Source organism: Sebastes fasciatus, chromosome 17, assembly GCF_043250625.1.
Source record: "Sebastes fasciatus isolate fSebFas1 chromosome 17, fSebFas1.pri, whole genome shotgun sequence".
NCBI lineage: Eukaryota > Metazoa > Chordata > Actinopteri > Perciformes > Sebastidae > Sebastes > Sebastes fasciatus.
Window position 1 is genome coordinate 9,472,010 of NC_133811.1, and position 22,302 is coordinate 9,494,311.

The window sequence follows — 22,302 nt, forward strand, 5'->3', positions numbered from 1 at the left end:
CTCAAAGAGAGGACTGAAAGCACACTTTCACAGACTTGATCCTACCCGACACCCACGTAAAACCATTTTTAAGTTATTCCAAAGTCTGTGATTACACTGACAGGTCCAGCGGCTGGAAATGTTAAATTAGCAAGCCAGTGTGAGATTAGATGTCACCGATTTTACATTAAAAATGAACACCAGTGTGGGCATAAAAAATGTGTTTTGATTCGCTGCAACATGCAATTCACTGGAGCAGTTTTTATGTAACGGAATGAAAAGATGCCACCGATTCAACCTTGAATTTGTGGCTGATTTGACAGTTTATCGACCCGAGCTGCTTGTTGAGAAGAGCAGAAGCTACTTGGCCAGAGAGCAAAAGCAGGAAGAGAGCATTTTGCTGTGTATTAGTGTAGCAGCACGATGTAGCAGAGGTAGTATGAGTCAGGGGCTGGCGAGGGGATCCCATGGGATCTGACTGCTGCTGATGCAACGCCAGCTATACAGTCAGTCTGGAGCGCAGATTGAATCCCAATGAGGATGTGAGCAAGACTGCAAACACCAGAGGGGTACCTGAGTGGACAACAGTGACAAAGTCCAATCCTTTGGCATCAAAACACATTTTGCACAAACTGTATGCTCCCACACAACCAAACAGCTGCAGGTTAGAGAGGGAGGAAGCTGCTCTCTCACCACTTCACTTATTTGTGGTAAGAGAAAAAAAGAAGCATCTGCACTTTGCACATTTGTGATTGTGGGCTATTTAATCCTGTTAAAACCCTTTTGAAACCATTTAAAGCCACTTCCCTCGACATGGCATAGAGGGAGGGAATTGTGCCTGCCTGCCATAATATACTGCATTGTCATCCAGAACAATTATTTCCCTTTTTAGCCCAGTCTGGCTTATCCAGCTATTATACTGGGAGAAAAAAGCGGGAACAGGGAGAAATAGCAGCAGCAGCGGCAGCAGAAAGGGAAATGCAGAAATCTAATTATTCAGCAGTGAAAGGACACAAACACACCAAATACACTATGCCAGAAAGGGAGAAGGGGAGAGGTGGAACAGAAGCTCGTGCTAAAATCACGATAGTATAAGCACTTTGCATTTATTGGTGCCTGTTCAATATTTTACGGCATGATGAAGCAGCACTCGTGGTATATTTTGTCAATCTGCTCTCAGCTTGGTCATGAAAATCATCAATAATCCAGAAACCTTTACTTGAGTGCTCCGTTTGCAGTGTAGACGAACATTAACACACTCAAGGTCAACGGTTGCAGAGCATCCAGCATTTGACCTAAAAGATTATGATAGAAATGATTAGAACTAGCATGAAGCATAATAGGTAGCTTATCTGGAATCCAGATCATTTTTATAGGGGACCTTTTGTCATGAAATGAGAAGTTTGATACTTCTTCCAATACTTATGGATATCCTTTAGACTGTTTTAGATCAGTCCTGAAACATGAGTTAATTGTGTTCTGCTCACATTTCAATATATAATATTTCAGAATACAATACATGTTAATTATGTATTGTGATTATTTCTATTTAAGAGATCATGACAGCCGGGCTCGACAGTAACGCCTGCCAGGTTGCCATTGGCAACCATTTTGAGAAATTGGCAACCAATTATTGGCCTATAGCAACCACGTTTTGAAGGTCCGGTGTGTAGTATCTGGTGGTATCTAGCGGTGAGGCGAGGAGATTACAACTAACTGAAGCCTCTCCCGTGTGCCAAGCGTGTTGGAGAGCTATGGTGCCGCAAATGCCAGTGCGTAGAGTGTGTGTATGTGGGAAGTGAGTGGTGAAGCAAGAGAGAAAGAGTGCCATGGCTGACGCCGGCGCGGAGGCATAAAAATAGGGAGAGCAAACAGCAGAACGTGCACCCCAACCCGATCTCTTCAGCTATATGTGAGAGGGGGTTCACCTTACTAAATAGAATCAAGACAGATTGGAGGTCGTCTCTGAAAGTAGAGATGATGGACAAGTTAATGCTAGTGTCACTTCAGGGACCCACAATCGAAAACTTCTATGCTGAAGGGCAAATGGATCTGTGGTGAGAATCAGCACAAAGGTCCAGAAAACCAAAATCTGAAAGGGAGAGAACAGATGAACAAGCAACCTGTGATTTGCTGAATTCATTTTTGAGGGATCTGTGAAGAACATGACAACAGCTGCACTACTGGTATCTTGTATATATATATTTGCACTCGGTGGCTCACGTTACCACTTTTTTAAAGCCCAGACACACCAACCCAACATCAAAGAACTAGCGGCGACGAACAGATGGGTGATTCAACATGCTGAATCTGCCGAAAAAACTCTGACACGGGCAGACTAGTGGTGTGGTTGCAATCTGCAACCACACCACTAGATGCCACCAAATCCTACACACTGTACCTTTAATTACTCAAAATACAAGATGACTAAAAATGTCAACCATATTTTCATGTTTTGGCAACCAAAAGCTGATGCCTGGAAAGTTATTGTTGAGCCCTAGAGAGGTTTTGTTACTTCAACTATGTGACCTTACATCCATTCATCACAGCGCCCCAGGGAAGGACTTCATCAGCACAGTGTGAAGAAATGGTCATAATCCATGCCAGAGAGCACAGCTGTGGGACGCTGGCGCTGCTGAGTGGATCAAACCAGTTTGAAACACACAAGCAAAGATTCCCAGTAGTCACATAATAAGTAAAATAGAAAGGCCGAGGGAAAATGGTAATGACACGTGAAACTCAGGAAGTGGGTATTCTATGAATAGTAAGAATTTCATGGAAATCTGAATGTTGGCTTGAAGGCTTAAAGGCCCAATGAGCACTAAATAATACAAAGCAAATGGGGTTACTCCTATATCCTGTAATCACAATCATGTGGCATTTTAAAATCAGCTTGCTACCTTAAAGGGACACTCCATCTATTTCACACATGAAAGTCACTTTAGCTCTTATGGTGAGTAGTACTTGTAAAAACAGTTGCATGCTGCCTGCCGATCCTAAGTTGACTCCCTGCTGGGTGTAAGTATCAGGGAATTATGTATTTTAAGATGTTTTTTAAAAACATGTGCGTACAGTCTTGGCTGGCGGTGAATAAATGCTACAACTCCTCAAGACACTAGCCAAGTTCCCATGTCTTGCTTGCCACAGTATGTTTACTGCAGGGGATTAACCCCGAAGGTTGCCACAATTTAGGCCCAGGCTCGCTTAAGGTGGGCTGACCTTTAAGGGCCGAGACTCACCAAGCCGACAGTCGGCGTCGGACATTTTTTTCCCTGTTAAAAGGGGTTTTTGGGTTAAGTTTTTCCTCATCTGATGAGAAGGACAGAGGATGTTGTATCCTGTACAGATTGTAAAGCTCCCTGAGGCACATTTGTGATATTGGGCTATACAAATAAAATTGACCTGACTCTAGTCTCCCCTTGTTGGAGTTTTTTCGGCCGATTCAGCATGTTAAATTGGCGGCGGAGCCCGTCGGTGAGAGAAATTACTCTGATTGGCTGTTCAGTTTAAGCAAATCAGTGCACAAGAACAGAGACGGACGTGGGGAAAGCAAGCCAACGAGTAAAGTCAAGAGGAAATACACAGACGGCTCTTCTCATTTTTCATCTTCATCTCATCTGATCATTCCAGTACATGGATAGTTTAATAACGACATGGCCATCTGGAAGTGGTGAGTGAGAGTGATGTGAAAATGGTCGGCAAACACTGCTTTGTTTCATGTACGTATCATAACAATTTTTTATCTCAGTCATGAATTTCCAATGTTCCATTAGCAGGTTTAATATTGATCTCTATTAAACTGTCAAATGGTGTTCATTAGGTTAACATACTGCCGCCGTTTCTGTTAATACACACACACACGTGCATGCTTATACACATTCCAATCAATACAACAAGAAAGAACAAAAATGATTTTCTCTAAATAAAAATGTAGATAAGCCTACGAAGGAAATGAGAGACTTCCTCAGAAACAGACTCCCCCCCCACACACACACACACATACTGAACAGTATGGGTGGAGGAGTCTATGTCCTAAAAACACCACATTCACTCACTCCAGCCCTGACCTGTGGGGAAAGATAAAAGTGGGCAGTAATTTTGGGAGCATTAGTGCTGCTTTGGTTGAGTTTCTGCCGGCTCACTGATAAAGCCAGAACACTTACAACAACATCCTCCCCTCCCTCCGCTGCCCGGCACCCAGCTCCAAAACTACCCTCTATTTATTCCTGCCATTCTTCTTCGTCCAGCAGCAATAAATACACACGCCTCACTGAACAACAACCCCATAACTACAGACAGGTCTGTCTGTTATTTAATAGGAACAAATTGGAAAGATAAAATGATTTCAGTTGACAGTGTGAATGATGAGATATTATTAGGGGAGATTGTAATTGTAAACCTGAGTCTACAGCCCCAGAAGAAGACAATGGAGAATTAAATCGACCGGCCAGGGCAATAAGATCTATTGATTTGTCTTATATAGAAGTAAAGGAATCGATTTAGGTGGATGTTCTCCCGGGGACGACCCCGTTATTGAGTTCAATTGAATGTAACAGGATTTTAGTGATGGCCTTGAGCAAGCTCTTAATCGCTGCAGGGGGCGGGGGGCTTGTCTTGTCATCAAATGCCTCCAAAAGCTTAAAGAAAGCTGATTTTCTCCCCTCACGATTCAGACTCTGACTTCAAAACACACTGGATGGTCCAGTGTTGTAGTCAAAACCAACTAAACTGAGACCAAGGCACGACCAAGACCAGTGTATCGAGACAAGACGAAGACTTTGAGGTGTTGAGACCAAGTCAAGACCAAGACCAGTGTGATTCCCACGCTGCATGACACACTTAGGATAATATGTGGACCAGAGGCACTCCTCAAACTGATCCTAAAGATCCACATTTACATAAAAACACTCACAGAAAACAAATGAAGATTCCTCTTCATTCAGCTCTTTAATTGACATGTATACTGTAATCAAAAGGCATTGCAGAGGTGAACTTTATGTGTGGTAAGTTTCCTTTGTTTTCTATGAGCAATCAAAGTAATGATGGTAACAAATACATCAGACAATAAAACAGGCAGTTTAGTAACAAAATACCAAGTCCTCTTTGTCAGAGGCAAATTAGGGATGCAGCGATCCAACTTTTTCAGTCCCGATACCGATACATGGGCTTTGGGTATTGGCCGATACAGAGTACCGATCTGATACCAGTGTTTAATAAATAAGCTGTATGCTTCATTGTGTGGAAGTGACTGATCATTCATGTGTAAGGCAACATCAGGCCTAACTTTAACATTGCTTTCCTAACATTGTAAAACAAAATGTAACAAATAAATACATAGGCTGGATATAAATTTAGTGAACCGTATTAAAATAATACATCGTAACCAAAAACTTAGTAAAAAAATCTTCAAAAATAACAGGAATTACAATTCAAGTGTAAACCTTTTTAATGCAGCAACAAACTGGTCATAAATAATAAATAATAAAAATTTAATAAAAATGTCAGTATGTAATGTATATAGTATTTACATATAGATTGAATTCAATAGATCGGCCCCTTTGTCACGGTACCCGATCCAGCTATTTGAGTCAGTATCGGCCCAATATCTGATCCGGTTTTGGTATCGGTGCAGCCCTAGTAAAAATTCGGCCGATTGCAGACGATTCCGATACAAGACCTCGAGACCAAAACCGATCTTGAGTACTACAACACTGGGATGGTCACTGAACTCATCCTGTTGGTGTACAAGTCAGTGGACACACCAGCTGGGCATGTGGCTCACAAGAGCGAGCGAGCCAAAGTTTTTGGCCGTTCTGTAGCCTCCACGCACCATGCACAGCTCACTCACAGGTAAAACACAGTCTGTTTCAACCACAGCACCACTGATGCACATGTTAAATAGAAACCGGTGTGCTACTTCTGTTGAACACATCTGGTTGGGTGTTTGTCAATGTAACAGACTAGAGGATGATCTGGGTTTCACTCTGTCACTTCTCTTATTTTTGGAGGGTTCCACCTAACCCCCCCCCAATATCTGATTGAAGCCCGTGGCCTCCACTTTGACAGCACATGACGCACACAGAGAGAAAAGTCTCCAGATCATCCTGAACATATAGCAGCAAAACAATCATTTTGAAACAACAACAATCACAGCAATGAGTGGGATTCCTTTTGTACGGCTATTTCATAAAAACACAAAGGCAGGACTTGAGAGACAATAGCTTGTGTTCGTGGTTGAGTGTTTGTGTTCAAAACAACACTTTTCACCTGACAAAAGCACCAACACCTACACAGCTGCGAACTAAGCTCTCATCCCGCTCTTGATCCACTCTGCAAACCCGGCATTGCGGTTTAAAGTGCCGCTTCACGGCCTCTTATGTTGTTATCACACATAATCACACACATGCACGTATGCCTCTCTGTCTCATTCAGTCTCGTGCGACCCAAAACTCTTCTTTTATTCCAACACTCTTCAGTGATCCTAACAAGAGGGTCTGTTGTGTGATAATGGTATATTTAGCTTGTAGCCATGCAGAATCTATTGTGGCGCTGTAAATGAAGGGTGCGGCATTCCAAAACATTAAAAACACACCGACATAGTCTGACAAACTAATAATTTATCGACAAATCCAGGCATGTTGAAAACAGTCGAGACAAAACCGAGCGACGCCCACCAGCCAGAGCAAACTTTCTAATTTTACAGCTAAACAGTACACTACAAGATGTTTCTGAAAACATTTGAGGCAAGGAATAGGCATTACAGTAACAGAATATTGATTCATATTTGATCAGTGCTGCTAAGTTTGACCATTTGATTGGAGTTTGCTGGTTTCATGAGCAGTGATTGTCAGCTGCTGTAGCGACTCCTCGGCTCTGATTGGTTGTTTTAATCTGGGCTGTGAATTCTTGCAAATACCATTAGAAGCACAGGCCTCATGCACTACTGTCAGGATATAGTGACACATATCACAGCCTTCGTCTGAACATTTAACGCTTCTGGATATGTTTGTCTCGTAAAAGACCAGATTCAGAGAACCTTTAAAAAATGTTTCATCAAAGTGGCAGTAGGCAGTATATTTTTGGCATCATTGGACAAAAATTCCATAATAACCTTTCAGCATATTGTAATTCAAGTGTTCTGAGAGATAACTAGACTTCTGCAACTCCTCATGGCTCTGTTTTCAGGCTTTAAAAAATCTAGCTCGTGACGGGAGACTTTGACCAATCACAGGTCATTTCATTGAGAGAGTGTTCCTATTGGCTGTGCTCTTGGCGTTCCTTCAACAGATTTCACAATGGCGGCGGCGTCACAAACTTTCTCATTTTACACTACAAGATGATTCTGAAAACATTTGAGGAGAGAAATAGGCATTAACGTAACATAATATTGATTGATATTTGATCAGCGCCGCCTAGTTTGACCGTTCGGTCGGAGTTCGCGAGTGATTGATAGCCAGCTCTCATAGACGGCAGCTGGACAGCAGACCTCAGATCAGCTCTTACTGCTTGTTTTCCTCCGGTCTGTGAAATCTTGCAGATGCCGTTAGGAGCACTGGAGGACACAGAGGTACATGATGTTTTTCAGGTTACCTGTTTCATGTACTACTGTCAGGATATAGCGACCGTTTTATAAAAATAACTTTTTTGAATCATATTTGCTCCAATCTCACCTACTTCAGCTTTAAGTCAAAAACCTTTACATTTTCCCATACCCAGTATCTCCTAGTATCTTTTATTTACAGTAGAAATTCAGAATGTAATAATGCATCTTGATACTGGCCGATACAGACGCCAACATGTGAATAAGGGGCACTTATTGTTTTCCACTTCAAGCACTGCTTTAACTACCAAGTTCTTCTTTTAGTTATTTAAAAAACTCTTAAGGGGTTATTTCTATGACGGCCATTAGAGCCATAGTAGGTTATAAAAAAAAAAAAGTATAAGTAAGTATAGAGCCTGGGGAGGGGGGCTTATGAGATTAAAGTCATAAATTTACAAGAAAATAAAGGGATATTCTCTGAGATTAAAGTCACAAATTTAGCTGCCATCTGAATTTCTGGTTTCAATTTATGGTAAGGATGGCCTCTGAGCGAGGCAAAAGTCCTAAAAGATACATATACGTCTTTTCTTTCGTGTTCTTTCTGTGTTATTGTAAGAACATAATGCTGACACGTAAATAAATACTAATATAATTAACATATATTGCACTCAGCGGCTCACATTACCGTAGTGTTTAACGATGGGGTCTGTGGTGTGATGAGGTTGATCCAACCTTGCAAAATGAAGCAATGTGGTTCTTTGACAAAAGAAACAAAATTGTTTTACTTGTAAATATGTGACTTTAACCTCTGAGTTTTTTCTCATAATATTACCCAGCTGCCCAGGCTCTGTAGATTTTGGATGACGAGACAGCAAAACATGCAAATGTGACAAAATCTGAATAAGTAACAGATCATGTTGTTTGTTATTTTTGCGAAAATGTTGTGAAATGCACAACTGTAATACCGTTTCCTGTTTATTGGCTGCATCAAAGTACACTAACCTCTATTTTCTGGATGGATAGACTTATCCACACCTCTAAAAACCTGTCTAAACACTTACCTCTGCACACACACACACACACACACTGTTAACACACACTGTTAACTCACTCACCAGTCCTGAAGCGAAGAACACCGCCAACAGTGCGAGGCAGGTTCCCATGACGATCAGCAGCAGGAACACGATCAGCGGATGCTGCTGGCTCATTCTGTAGTAGGACTCGTACAGCCAGTCTTGGGGCTTCTCGTCCTCCACGTACACCTCGCCCTGGAACCCCGGGCACCCGTCTCCCAGGCTCTCGGGCCCCTCGGCACTCTCGCCGCCATCGCTCTTCTCCAGCAGGTAGCGTCCGCGGGTCCACAGAGCTTCCTGCCACATGGGTAGCTGCCTCTGGAAGGATGGCTTTCTTATTGACCGAAACACGTGCACACAAAAGTAACCAGGGGATGCTTTCGCTCCCCCTCCCTCCTCGCCCTCAACCTCCTCTTAAAAAAGTTTGGTCAGCTGTGCGGCGGGATGGATGGACAGCTGAGTGAAAGAGAGGCAACTTTTCAGGTCCTCCGCTTTCCCTTGCATCCTCTGCTGCTCCTTCTGCTTGAGGTGACAAACTGAGTCAGGACAGTGTGGAAAACCGATCTCCTCGTCCTCCTCTTCCTCTCAGAGAAGGTGGTCGGACACCGGGGTCGAAAGAGATGAGACTTCACTTCCCTTCCTCTTGCTTCTCCTTCTTGTTTGCTCTTTACGTTTGGTCAGTCAGGCAGCATCTGCTTACTGCACGGCGCTATAGCTCAGACGAGGCAACATGTTACTCTGCTGAGGTGCAGATGAGGAATGAGAGAGAGAGAGAGAAAGAGCTGAGGGAGAGAGAGAACGTGTATAACTGGGAGGGAGGAAAAGAGAGCGAGAGGAGAGAGGGTGTGTACCAATGTGTGTGTGGTGGGGAGAGCTAGTGGGTAAAAGTGTGTGTGTGTGTGTGTGTGTGTGTGTGTGTGTGTGCTGTACCTATCAGAGCGGGTGCAAATGTGAGAATTGTGATGTGTGAGATTAGCTAATGTGGAGAGAACTGGTATATGACTCAAGACTGTGGTGTGTGTGTGTGTGTGTGTGTGTGTGTGTCTGTTTGCAAGGTGCAGAAAAAGACTTTTACATAAGAGAGAAACAGAAGTTGGCAGAAGAGAGGAAGAAGAAGATCTCTTTGTCAGCGTGTGTGTGTGCGTGAAAAAAAGCAAGAGCAAAAGTGAGTGAGCGAGGAAAGGGTTGTAACAGCTGTGCTGAACCAAGAAGAGCAGCAGAGTGTGGAGGGGAATAAAGAGAATAAAATGCCATCCAGCAGCCGGCGACGAGATAAAAAGACGGGCAAGAAAAACACACACAGAAGGGGGGAAGGACGGGGAGGAAGAGGAAGAAGAAACAAAGTCAGGAAGGGAAAATGCTCAGGAGACAGAGAGAGTGTGGGAGGAAGAGAGATCAGTGCTTCAAAATGAGGGGGAAGGAGCGGGAAAGAGAGAGCTGGTAATGAGTGAAAGTTTTGAGAGCGACAGTGACTGCATGTGTCGGCGGTGGGAGTAAAACAAGATTTGACGAACCCAAACTCCCGATGTTCCTCTTCTCCTCCTTCCAGCTTTCATCTCTTTCTTTTTGACACCTGTTCTGCCATGGCGGGATCCCTCTCTCCCCTCTGGCAATGCTGCATGTGATGCTCTGTGAAGTGTGAAAATGGCCGTGCCACTTCAAAGTGTCAAATCCACATAGTTTCCCTTTAAGCAAGCTATAACCAGACAGAAAGAGTCTGTATGCTAAGGCCAAGCATACAGCTTGTCTTATAATGATATAGAACTGAAGGTCATTTTTAGAAACTATAGGCCTTATATGTTCAGATAATAGCAGAGTGTTGTTGACTTTATCCAAACAGAATGAGCTCCTGTCCCAGGGCAACAAACAAATCATCCCTAGTGAGTAATGCCAACCCGGTCTCACTCCCAACTCGTCAAATACCAGCTAAGTACAACCGAACGCCGAATAAGACATTTTTAGGCGACCTAAATGTTCTAATTAACTTTCATGAACTGAAAACACATGGACAAAATATGGACAACTCCCAGATCGCACAACGCTGTGGTAGCGACCTGCCAGTCACAAGGTAGCCACACCCTAAAGCATCCCCTGCCTTCTGTTCTATTTGACTCTAAATGGGACCATAATTTACTAAATGAACATCATGCTGTATTGAAGAAGACTTGAAACTAGCGATTGAGACCATAAACTCATGTTTACAATGTTTACTGCGATAATATACCAAATGAGTCGCCCCCTGCTGGTTAGAAGGAATGCAAGTTTAAGGCACTTCCGCAGGTTGCCCACTGATCCAACATTTGGACCGAACAACCAACAGACCGACGTTGCCATTCCTATAGTCCCGGCTGCTAGCTTGGCAACACAAATGTAATTCTGGCAGTCTATTTACAGTGTTTGTGTTGCTTTGTTCTGATTGATTGCACACATGATGTAGTCAGTACATAAATGAAAAGGCGCATGGATGGTTCCTGAGGGCTTATAGGACCTGGGTTCACCACACTTCATCTTAGTCCAACTGTCAGTTCCACTCCCTCCAGGCATTCATTATAATTTGGAAATCCCAGAATGTGACGATGGTGCAAAAATCTGATTAGCAATAAGTGTGAAACCACATGTGCGGGATGGACAAACACATGAATGGACTTACTCAGGATTCATGGCTGCTTATTGTGGAGTATTTTGAGCTTCAGTTCTTGGATCAGCAGCAGTACAAACAGCGAGAAATCCAAGAGTGAATAGCACAAAGCAGTTGTGTCCATTCAATGTTCGTGTGACTGGAGAAAGAAAGAGAAAAACAAGTAAATAAAGAGACATTTTTCAGAAAGAGTGTAGAGCAGGGAAATCAATCACTGTGGACAAAGCGACATGATGAGAAATTCACAGAGATTCAGCATCCAATTGGCTAACGTAATGACAGAGATAATGATAATGATACCCACCTCATCTTGTCCCGCTGAACATTAACCCTCAAGCTACCAAAAATGTTTTTCACCTACACGCTTTGTTAGATAAGTGACTTCTAAATAGAGAGATTCTCGTGTTAAAGTCACATTATTGAATACAAAAAGAAGACTCCTGCAGGTCAATAACAGATGCTTGGATGCCTTGAATAAAATGTTGAAGTTATTTAAAAAAAAAACTATCAATTCAATAACTATGTATAAAAAAAACATACATTTAATTGAAGCTGCATTAGGCAATTTAATGACCACTAAAGGACACCAGAGACAGATGGTTTGTCCCAGTTTAATACTGAACGCATCACATTTATTTAGCAGATGATAAACTTGATAAGTGTGAATGTAATGTTTTTATATAGGGAAAATGATAACATTAACCATACTCTAAAGATAGCAGTATTTCAGTGTGAGGTTGATGGATACTGTAGTTTTGTTCAGGGCAGATATGCCCCAGCAGTAACAGCACAAATGGGGCCAACAACATTATTTATTTCCATTTAGGTGTGTCTGATTCAGAGTTATTAGTTATACCTGTGCAGTGAAAATGTCTGCCATAAAAAAAAGTTGTGTTGTCCCACAAAGCAATGCACATAGAAATGTAAAGAGCTACTACTCACAGGTGGAAGAAATTAAAAGTAGTAGTGGAGCGGATAACATACATGTTTCAGTCAAATCGTGCAAACAGTGATACAAGCACCAAATTTGGCATGATGATTGCCGAGGGGTCACTAAGCAAATATAAACGATTAGCCACTTGAAAATCAAAGATTTTTGAAGAAAATAGAAAACAAAGTATTACATATACAAGCAAACATTTTGCTTTCTTCCTGATGAGTTTTACTTTTGCAGTGATGTCAGCGTGCTAATGTCACACAGTATCATTTAGCGAGCGAGCTAAACTAGTTGAGTCCATCCCTCTGTGCTTGGTTTATATATGTATGCTAATAACTCTGTGTTGGTCTCCTAAGAAATATATCTGTATTCAGCTTTCTTTAACTGTCTTCACTGGCTAGGTCTCTTTTCTTTTTGCTGCTGGGCAGGAAGGACAGCTCGTTAGAGTAAATGGCTGCAGACTGTTTAATATGAGGAGTTGATGAGAGTCATTACACTCAGCTGTGCAGTCCAATGTAGGGTGTTATCTCTCAGTGGTTCTAATTCAATGTTAATAAAAGATATGAAAAGTATAATTTAATGCTGGATTAAGTCAAATAAAATAAAATAAAATAAAATAAAATAAAATAAAATAAAATAAAATAAAATAAAATAAAATAAAATAAAATTAATTAAATTAAATTAAATCAAATAAAATCAAATAAAATTAAAATAAATAAATAAATCAGTTCTGCGTGGAGTTTAGCGTGTTAGCGTGGGTTTTCTCCGGGTACTCCAGCTTCCTCCCACAGTCCAAAGACATGCAAGTTAGGTTGATCGGTGACTCTAAATTGCCCATAGGTGTGAATGTGAGTGTCAATGGTTGTCTGTCTCTATGTGTTAGCCCTGTGATAGGCTGGCGACCTGTCCAGGGTGTACCCCGCCTTTGCTCAATGTCAGCTGGGATCGGCTCCAGCCCCTCCGTGACTCCTAACGGGAGAAGCCTTGCAGATGATGATGATATACATATATAATATAGATACTTATGTATACATATACTGTACATATGAGATACAATACGACAAGAGTCATATGGACTCTTCTCGTAAACACAGTAAACACGACCCCGATTTGAAGGCATCTCATGACAGTATGACTGATTTTACTCTTCATCAGAGTGACGGCCTGTCAAAAAGGTACAGACACACAGGTTTTTAGTATCATGTTCTCCGTTTCAACTCCACCACTAAGTCTCAAAAACGACAGAGATTTGAACAGTCTGAACGTCTTAAGGCCAGCTGCTCCAGTGGTTTGGTCAGTGGAGGATCAAGTTCTCAGTGTCAGTAACCTCCTGAATGTTAAGCAGGGCGCCGCTGCTTCTGGAGAAGCAGAAGCCCAAATATTTATTTTAGTAGCAGGAAAGACAGCAGAGAGATAGTATAGGGATGATGACTGACGCCAGGGGTCACGCATGGCAATAACCCAGATTCCCCCTGACAAGCTGATAGCTGTATGACATGAAGTGTGATGTATTTACAGCCATTCAGTGTGTTGCTCATTCTGCCTCCTGTGAGTCTGCGCCGTCCCCGGCGGCTTTTTGACCCCGAGGAGATTGGTGTGAATCTGTGTTTCATTGTCACATCAAATCCCCCTTCTGGTAGGCATTTGACAAACTTGTGATGAGGTCTTAATCGTCAGTGTTTGGTGTCTATGTCTGTGTTTTATCCCTGCATGTGTGTGTATGTGTGCTCGCATTGCAACATATCATATGCTTCCTGCTTGGTTGCCTTGGATAAGCATGTGTATTGTAATCTAATTAGGTCTGGCTTGACACAACAAAGACAAGATTAATGAACTGAGCTGCACGCAGACGCACGCCATGACAGTTTAAGAGTGCATGTGTGTGTGTGTGTGTGTGTGTGTGTGTGTGTGTGTGTGTGTGTGTGTGTGTGCGTGCGCTTGTAATTGTGCAAGTGAGAGACAGCTTGAACTGTGAGCCGTTTCCCTTTATTCAACTTGTCCTTCGCTCAGTGTGATAAATGTTGTTTTTCATGAGCCCTTGAGCAATGTTACCCAAATTAGTGGAATCCCATTCATTACCACAATAACACACGCACACACACACACACACACGCACACACACACTTCCCCAAGTGGCAGAGGCATCACTCTGGAACTAATCTGTGAAGTGTAATTTAGACTGTGATGGGAGGAGGAAGAGCAGGATGAGGGAGAGGAAACAAACCCAACAAATTGTCGAACACACGCACACACACGCTGACAGAGAGACCAACAGATATGAGCAAGTGTGTGCGAGACACACACACACAGCTACAGGCGATATACTACAACGCCTGTTTTTAACATGTTGTCAGACCACGTCCCATTCATCATCTAGGCCTATGTTTGTGTCCATTGTGCTATAAGTGGCACATTCTATATAAGCTCTTATACTCCATCACATTAATAACAGGTGTGGTTGTGCTGACCACCTGCTACCCACTCCACACACACACACACACACACACAAACACACACTGAGCGCGCTAAAGGCGGTGACAGAATGAGAGCACATTGAGGAAGAGCGGCCTTAACACACTAATTCTGCATTAACACCCTCCCACTTACAGACAGAGGCACTGTGTCAGGATAGAAGACGAGGCAATACAAGCAGATGGAGAGAGGACTACGGTGCTATGCTGCCTTCATGTGCTGTGGGAAATACTGCAACTATGAGACGAGAGTGCATAAATGGTGCGGTAAATGCTAATGTAAAGGTTAAGAGTCAGCTGATGAAGATTTCCCACCTTGATAAGAATACATTTTTGTTAAAGCTGCATTAATTTTTTTAATTTTTTGGACAATTGGGGGCAGTTGAACAAACTGAAAACATAATTTGACATATTATGACTTTATACACTTTTATCTTAGAAATTAACAAACTGTTAAATCTTTGGACAAGCATTTTGCTTTCTTCCTGTTAGGTTTCCAAATCTTTTATTTTGATAGTAACCTTAGCATTTTAAAGCTAACGTTGTATGCTGTTAACTGCCAAACATGGCGGTGAAGCCAAGGCGGAAGTGCCTTAAACCTGCATTCTTTGTAATAGCCAGCAGGGGGCGACTCCTCTGGTTGCAAAGAGAAGTCTGATTGTTTATGTTTAGTTTATGGTCTCAATCGCTAGTTTTAAGTCTTCTTCAATATAGTATGATGTTCATTTAGTAAATTATGGTCCCATTAGGAGTCAAATAGACCATAAAGCAGGGGATGTTTTAGGGCGTGGCTACCTTGTGATTGACAGGTCGCTACCAGGGCGTTGTTTGGTCTGGCTGTTGTCCGTGTTTTCGTCTAAGAACTTGAACCCTTTCACGGTGTGTTTTCAGTTCATGAAAGTTGATTATAACCTTTTTAGTCGCCTAAAAATGTCTTATTCAGCATTCGGTTGTACGTAGCTCCACCCTCTTGGGTCACTTCTGGTTGCAAAACAACAAAATGGCGAAGGCCAAAATACTAAACTCGAGGCTTCAAAACAGCAGTCCACAAACTAATCGCTAAATCCATTATTTGTTGTTTGAGGGTGCATTATCCCCAAAATATAAAAATATCAACTATATATATATAATATAATATATAAAAATATTCAAAACACATGTAGGTTCAACTTTAATTAAAGAGAAAATATGTCTCACTTGCTAAATCAAAAGTATAAATATCATGAATGACTGTCCCAGGATCTATTTGTGATCGATATGGTCTATTGGTCCTGGTCTATTCCTGATCAAAAACAAATGCGAGCCTGAGGAGCAGAGGGACATCTGACCCGCACAAACAGTTTGTAGGAGATAAAGATCCTCTGTGCGTTCGGCTGTATTTTGCACGTGCCCGTTACTATGCAGCTTTAATGCTTGGCTCCAAGACATTTCCTCTGTGTTTAAGAATCTGTTGTGTTTTTTTTAGCTTGTCTTGGGTAATCAAATGAATAATTAGGATGCACGATGCTGGCAGGCCTGCTGAGAGAAATCCGCAGCTTGTCACTTTTTTATAAAGAGAGAGCAGCATGAGCGCAGGAAGAACAGAGATAATTACAATTGGATTCTGGCATAGTTTCCTCTGTGTGTTGCCCTTTTTAAGTACACCAGTAACAGCAAAAACACACCGCCACACACCCAACAGGATTGTCAGAAATGAGCATATATTTTATTTATGCATGCTTGGTGTCAAAAAATCCACTTTGGCTCATATGGGAAATCAACACTGAGGGAAATCAATCCTGTCTTATGGATCCACTGAAGTGCACACATACAAAAAGGTCTAACAGAATCTGCTCTTCTATATCAAGTGTTAGATAGTGAAGATACTGAGGGCTAAAGACGATCTAGGTTATAAAGCACCTTGTGAATATTGAATAATCGATACAATTGGATTTGATCCCAGAAGCAGCTGAGCACCAACAATGATAATTACAGTATGTGCTATAAATTAAGCTGATTTCCCACCTTGATGAGAGAAAAGAGGGCTTCATCACCAAAGTGGGTCTCTCCCAACCCAACGGTGATTAAAACACACTTTGATGACCTAGATAAGTAGCAATCAAGGTGGGAAGGTAGGAAAAAGTGAGAGAGAGAGTGATGGAGAGAGACATACCACCCACACTGAGAACTCCTGATTCCTCATTAAGATGAACACTGCGGGATTCATTAAGCACGAAGCGCTATGTTATTCTCAATCAAACGTAGTGATTTAAACCACGCCGCACACTCGGCGTGTTTTGCATTTGATCCCTTGACAAAAATGCCTAATTCGAGAGATACACAAAGTATCTGAGAAATGACAAAATGCTGAACTAATCAGGCTTTTAATTGCCTTTGATTGCTATTGTTCAGGGGATCCTTACACAGTCTGTTAAAAAGCTGCTTCGCTACGTTTCCTGCGGCACAAAGTCTGGAGAAGTGGATGATTGTTGAGTTTGAAGACTCCCTGGAGCTTCGCAACATCGTTAAATACCCACAGGATGAATCTGAGGGTTGTGAGAAAATTCAGAGTAAAGCAAAGAAGGAAAAACATCTCTAATCTCTCCTTTCTTAATCCTATTCAACCATGTAAAAATGCTACAAATGAAACAACCTAGGAAGAGAGAATCACTCTTTGGTTAAAGGTGCAGTGTGTAGGATCTGGCGGCATCTAGCGGTGAGATCGCAGATTGCAACCAACTGAAACTTCTTCCGAGTGCAATGAGTGTAGGAGAACATATGGTGGCCGACGCAAAAACGTGACTGGCCCTCTCTGGAGCCATCGTTTGGTTTGTTCATTCTGTGCTACTTTAGAAACATGGCGGCCGGCTCCGTGCAGAAGATCCGATCCGTATGTAGATATAAACGGCTCATTCTAAGGTAATGAAAACACAACCATTCTCATTTTCAGGTGATTATACACTAAAGAAAACATAATCATTAATATTATATTCCATTTCAGCCAGTAGATCTCCCTTAATGCTACACACTGTGCCTTTAAACTCCCGTTAGCTGATATTTTTGGCCACTTGGGGGCAGCAGAAACAAGCTGAAAACATATGATATGGTGAACTTGTTAGCAAACAGTAGTTTATTTACACATCGGGCAGACACGGAGAAACATTAGCATTCATTTGGAGTTGAATTTCTCATCATCTGGCAAATGTAAGTTATATATTCACTGTTCTTTTAGATTTAAAGAAATATCTAGCTTTTTAGTTGCAAAATTTTCCATTATGTTACCCAGCTAGTTGCCAGCTGTGTCGGTCTGCTGTTTCAGCCCGTTCTCATTACCAGGGTGTCAGATACCAACACTTTGTCACGGCTGTCGGCATTTGATACCACCGCACAAGGCACCCTTTATAGCGCCGCTAAGTGACGCACCGGGTTTTCCATTTAACTACATTTTAAACCCATCTGTGCCAACAGTAAATGCTCAGAGGAAGTACTGTGGTGACGTAGATTATAGAGCGAAAGAGACACACAGGGAGGGCGGGACGTGAGGTGGATGGGTCCAACAAACATAGGGCTTTCATCCAGGAGACCGCTGATCGCGTGTCCAGTGCATTATGTTTCACTTTCACGTTACAATCATCTGTTCGTTCGTGTTCACATCTAGTCACATTTTCACTGTAAAAACGTAGTAGTTTTAATGCTAACCATGTTGTTTTTTCCTAAACCTAAATAAGTGGTTTTGTTGCTTAAATGTAAGTGTTATTGTTTAATTCACAACATTAAGCACACATTTACTGCAAGCTAAAAGTGATATAGAGGGGTATGACAAAACGTCCGTAGATGACGAATTGAGATGAGAACGTGTTGGCTGTTTTGCGGAGAATGAAAATGATGCCGATGAGAGTGAACCCAAACATTAAAGTTACGGGCCATAAAACCAAAACAAAGAGTTCAAAGATGCTGAAATACTCTGTAGAGCTGCAGAATCGTGTGATCATCATTTGGGCTCGTTACTAAGTGACACCTTTCATATTGCACAAGCCTGCGGTCCTAAGTGGCTTTATTTTAAAAGTCAAAAGCCAAGAAAGTTGTGAATCACTGATTCAAAGAATCATTAACAACAAAACAAAACAGATCTTGTTATTGTACAACAGTATGGTAGGCTACTCTTGCCAAAATTCAACCCAAATATGCTCCTTTTCACAACCAGGACATTACATTTCAAGCACTAAGTGTGGTCAGACAGCTGCCTGAACTCTGCTCTGCTTTTTTTCTGAATCAAACCAAAGTGTGGATGCAGCTGATCGCTGACTTGTGAGACTTGCTCAGTCAGCCGTGCATCATCACGCCTTTCCACTCAAAAGTTGTTTAATTCAGCTTTGGCTGCGGGCAGACTGCTGGCCTAGGTCATCAGGTGCTATCGCTGGCACTTCTCAGACATACTGAAGCCAGCAATCTGTTTGTTGGACAGACTCTCAGGTTATTATTTTCACACATTGCACATATTCTCCATCATGCTGTGAACAGTTGCTCACTCTTTGGTCAACATTTGGCCCGTTCCATCCTCCTTAAACACTACTTTTCAGTTTGAAAGATAGATTACATGTTTTTTTCTTTTATTGTTGCTATTTTATATTTATGATTCTTGACTTTAGTTTTCTGTTGGTTTGCTGTGAAAATACAGCATTTTTCTAAGCTGAAGAGACAGGTTCAATATGTTGACAGCATTACAGAGATAGGTTCTTTACTTGTCTCTGTTTTTAACTTTCTTCTTGGAGTTTGTCACCTTAAGAGCACCCAGACTCCCCTGAGAAACCTTTGATTCTCATCTATTTTCCTGTCATCCTGAACACTAATCCATATGTCTAACCTTTGGACACATAGCTGCTTTACAATTCAACCCTCACTTTTTGGGCTCTGTCACCTACAACCAGAGCTTTAGGTCTAATCTTGTTCAAGCTTCCTCTGCAGCTCAGCTTTATTACTGTTCAGAAGTCAGATCAGCCAGGTTAAGACGGAGTGGATCAGGATTGTCATGAATATGCTTGGTGCTGTACCAGTTTCTTTTCTATCACGAGATGCACCGCTGCCAGCACAGACAGTACACCTAATCCCGAACAATACCAAACACCTGACGTCCGCTGAAGGCCCGCTGAGACTGAATGTGAAGCTTGTGGGCAAAGTCTGGCAACGTGGAGTTAACGCCTCTATATTTGGTTTAGGGGTTTAAGCAGCATACTGAAGAACCCCAGAGAGCTCAGCAACCATAGTGTTTGAGAGGTTCGTCCTAATTCAGCACCAATGGCAGTGCATGTGCACCACCCAGTGTTGATGAGAAGAATCACATGTTCACTGAGGAGGATATCCGAGCCTCACAGGCAAACACACACACAGTTGGGAACTAAAACACAAGATTTCAGACCAATTAGAGACAAATACTGTATACAGCAATCAATCAAACCCACAGAGAATTATCAGTTAGCCTCAGCTCTACCAACACGCTCGACAAATACTGCCGCTTTGTCACGTCCCTTTAAGATTAGGCAACAAAGCCACTATAGTTATGTTTAGGAAAGAAATACATGGTTGGGCTTACCCTCCGGGTTAAGAATGAGTCACTGCCCCAAGAGACGGAGTTTAAGTATCTCTGGGTTTTATTCACGAGTGAGGGTAAAATGGAGCGGGAGATGGACAGACGGTTCTGTGCGGCGTCAGCAGTTATGCGTGGCGCTCTACCGGACCGTTGTGGTGAAGAGGGAGCGGAGCCGGAAGACAAAGCTCTCGATTTACCGGTCCATCTACATTCCAATCCTCACCTATGGTCATGGGCTTTAGGAAATGACCGAAAGAATGAGATTGCGGATACAAGCCGCCAAAATGAGCTTCCTTCGTAGGGTGGATGGGATCCGCCTTAGAGATAGGGTGAGGAGCTCGGACATCCGGAGGGAGGTCGGAGTAGAGCCGCTGCTTCTTCATTTTAAAAAAAGCCAGCTGAGGTGGTTCGGGCATCTGATCAGGATGCCTCATGGACGCCTACCTTGAGAGGTTTTCTGGGCACGTCCAACTGGTAAGAGTCCCCGGAGTAGACCCAGAAGACAATGGAGAGATTATATATCTTGTCTGGCCTTGGAACGCCTCGGGGTGACCCAGAAAGAGCTGGAAAACGTTGCTGTGAGAGGGACGTCTGGAATAACCTGCTAAGCCTGCTGCCCCCGTGACCCGGAAAAATGGATGGACGGATGGGCCTAAAACTACTACGTTTGTACAGTGAAAATGACACTGAATGTGGTGAACATGGGACACAAACTAACAGCTGATTGTAACGTAACACAAGGTAAACGAACAGCGGTCTCCTGGATGAAAGCGTTTTTAGGATCCATCCGTGTGTCTCTATCGCTTCTTTAAACTACATCACCACACTCCTGCCGCACTTTCTCAGAGCATTTACTGTTGTGCCGTGGATGGGTTTACATTGTAGTTAAACGGTCCAGTGTGTACGATCTGGCGGTATCTAGCGGCGAGGTGAGGAGATTACGACCAACTGAAGCCTCTCCCGTGTGCCAAGCGTGTTGGAGAGCTACGGTGGCTGACACGAAAACACGAATGGCCCTCTATAGAGCTATCTGGAGCAAAGCCAGTGTGTAGAGTGTGTGTGTGTACGTGGGACGTGAGTGGTGAAGCAAGAGAGAGAGAGCGGCAGCAACGAGAGCAAGTAACGTTAACGACTCTGGCCCAAGCAGGCAAAGTTAACAGAGTTTGGTTTGTCTGTTCTGGGCTACCGTAGAAACATGGCGGACTACGTTAAGAGGACCTTTCTATTTCTAAGGAAACATGATTCTTATTTTTGGGTGATTATACACTAAAGAAAACATACTTATTAATATTATTTTAATCGATCTCAGAAGACACTGAAACACATTTGCCAAGTGGCCAAAAACTCGACTCCAAATAAGTGCATGTAAATAACAGTTTGCTTACATTTTTTGCTTCTACTATGCGATGATAATAATGTCAATGTGGTCAAACATTTATTAAACACACGCTGACTGGCAGTTTTAAAATGTTTATTAAAAAATAAAATAGAAAAAAATATATTTACATAAAAATGTCAAAAAAAAAAGAAAAAAAAAAGAAACCAACGCCCCCCCCCCCCCCACCCCTCCCCAAAAAAACAACCACAAGCTGGGCAGTGGTTCCCTCTGGCCACCGGGAGCTCAGTGTCCATTAAGAGGGCCACTGCTCACATGAATCAGCCAGGACAAAGAGGGGCTGCCACTTTTCTCTAAAACAGCAGCCGCCAGTTTAAAATCCCTCATTGTGTTGCAATGAGGGGGTGATGTTACATTGCATCATCTACGTGTACATGTGTACGCCAAAATCTCAGCGGTCCTGGCCGCTTCCTTTTTCCCGTCATTTACACCGATCTGGATCAGTGTGACGGAGCAGCGTCGGACTGCTGAGATGTACAGAGATTTTAAATCCATACAGACTTCCTAGGATACTGCATGTCAAGTCTTTTTGCTGTGGAGATGCAGGCAACTCTAACCCAGTCAACAACCTCCCATTACCAATTTCATTTTCAGCCTCTCATCAACGCTGGTTCTAATCTCTAAAAAGCAGACGTGGCTGTCGAGGATTGCAGTTTGAAACTACATCCCCCCCCTTGTTATCCAATTTATAATCAGGCTAGG

The 22,302-nt window shown here is 42.5% G+C and overlaps 1 protein-coding gene across 4 annotated transcripts in view; it reads right to left on the bottom strand.

Moving 5' to 3' along the window:
- The window catches only part of adcy2b (adenylate cyclase 2b (brain)), a 78,652-nt gene extending 68,519 nt beyond the window's left edge, over window positions 1-10,133 (bottom strand). For 2 of the 4 annotated variants that reach the window (XM_074614541.1, XM_074614540.1), the window contains exon 1: window positions 8,635-10,119. In XM_074614541.1, coding sequence (XP_074470642.1) covers window positions 8,635-8,898 — 264 coding nt within the window. In that variant the 5' untranslated portion in view covers window positions 8,899-10,119. Of the gene's footprint in view, window positions 1-8,634 lie in introns of all 4 variants that reach the window. The other 2 variants (XR_012590750.1, XR_012590751.1) reach the window with 2 other exon arrangements.
- Window positions 10,134-22,302: the final 12,169 nt, after the last annotated feature.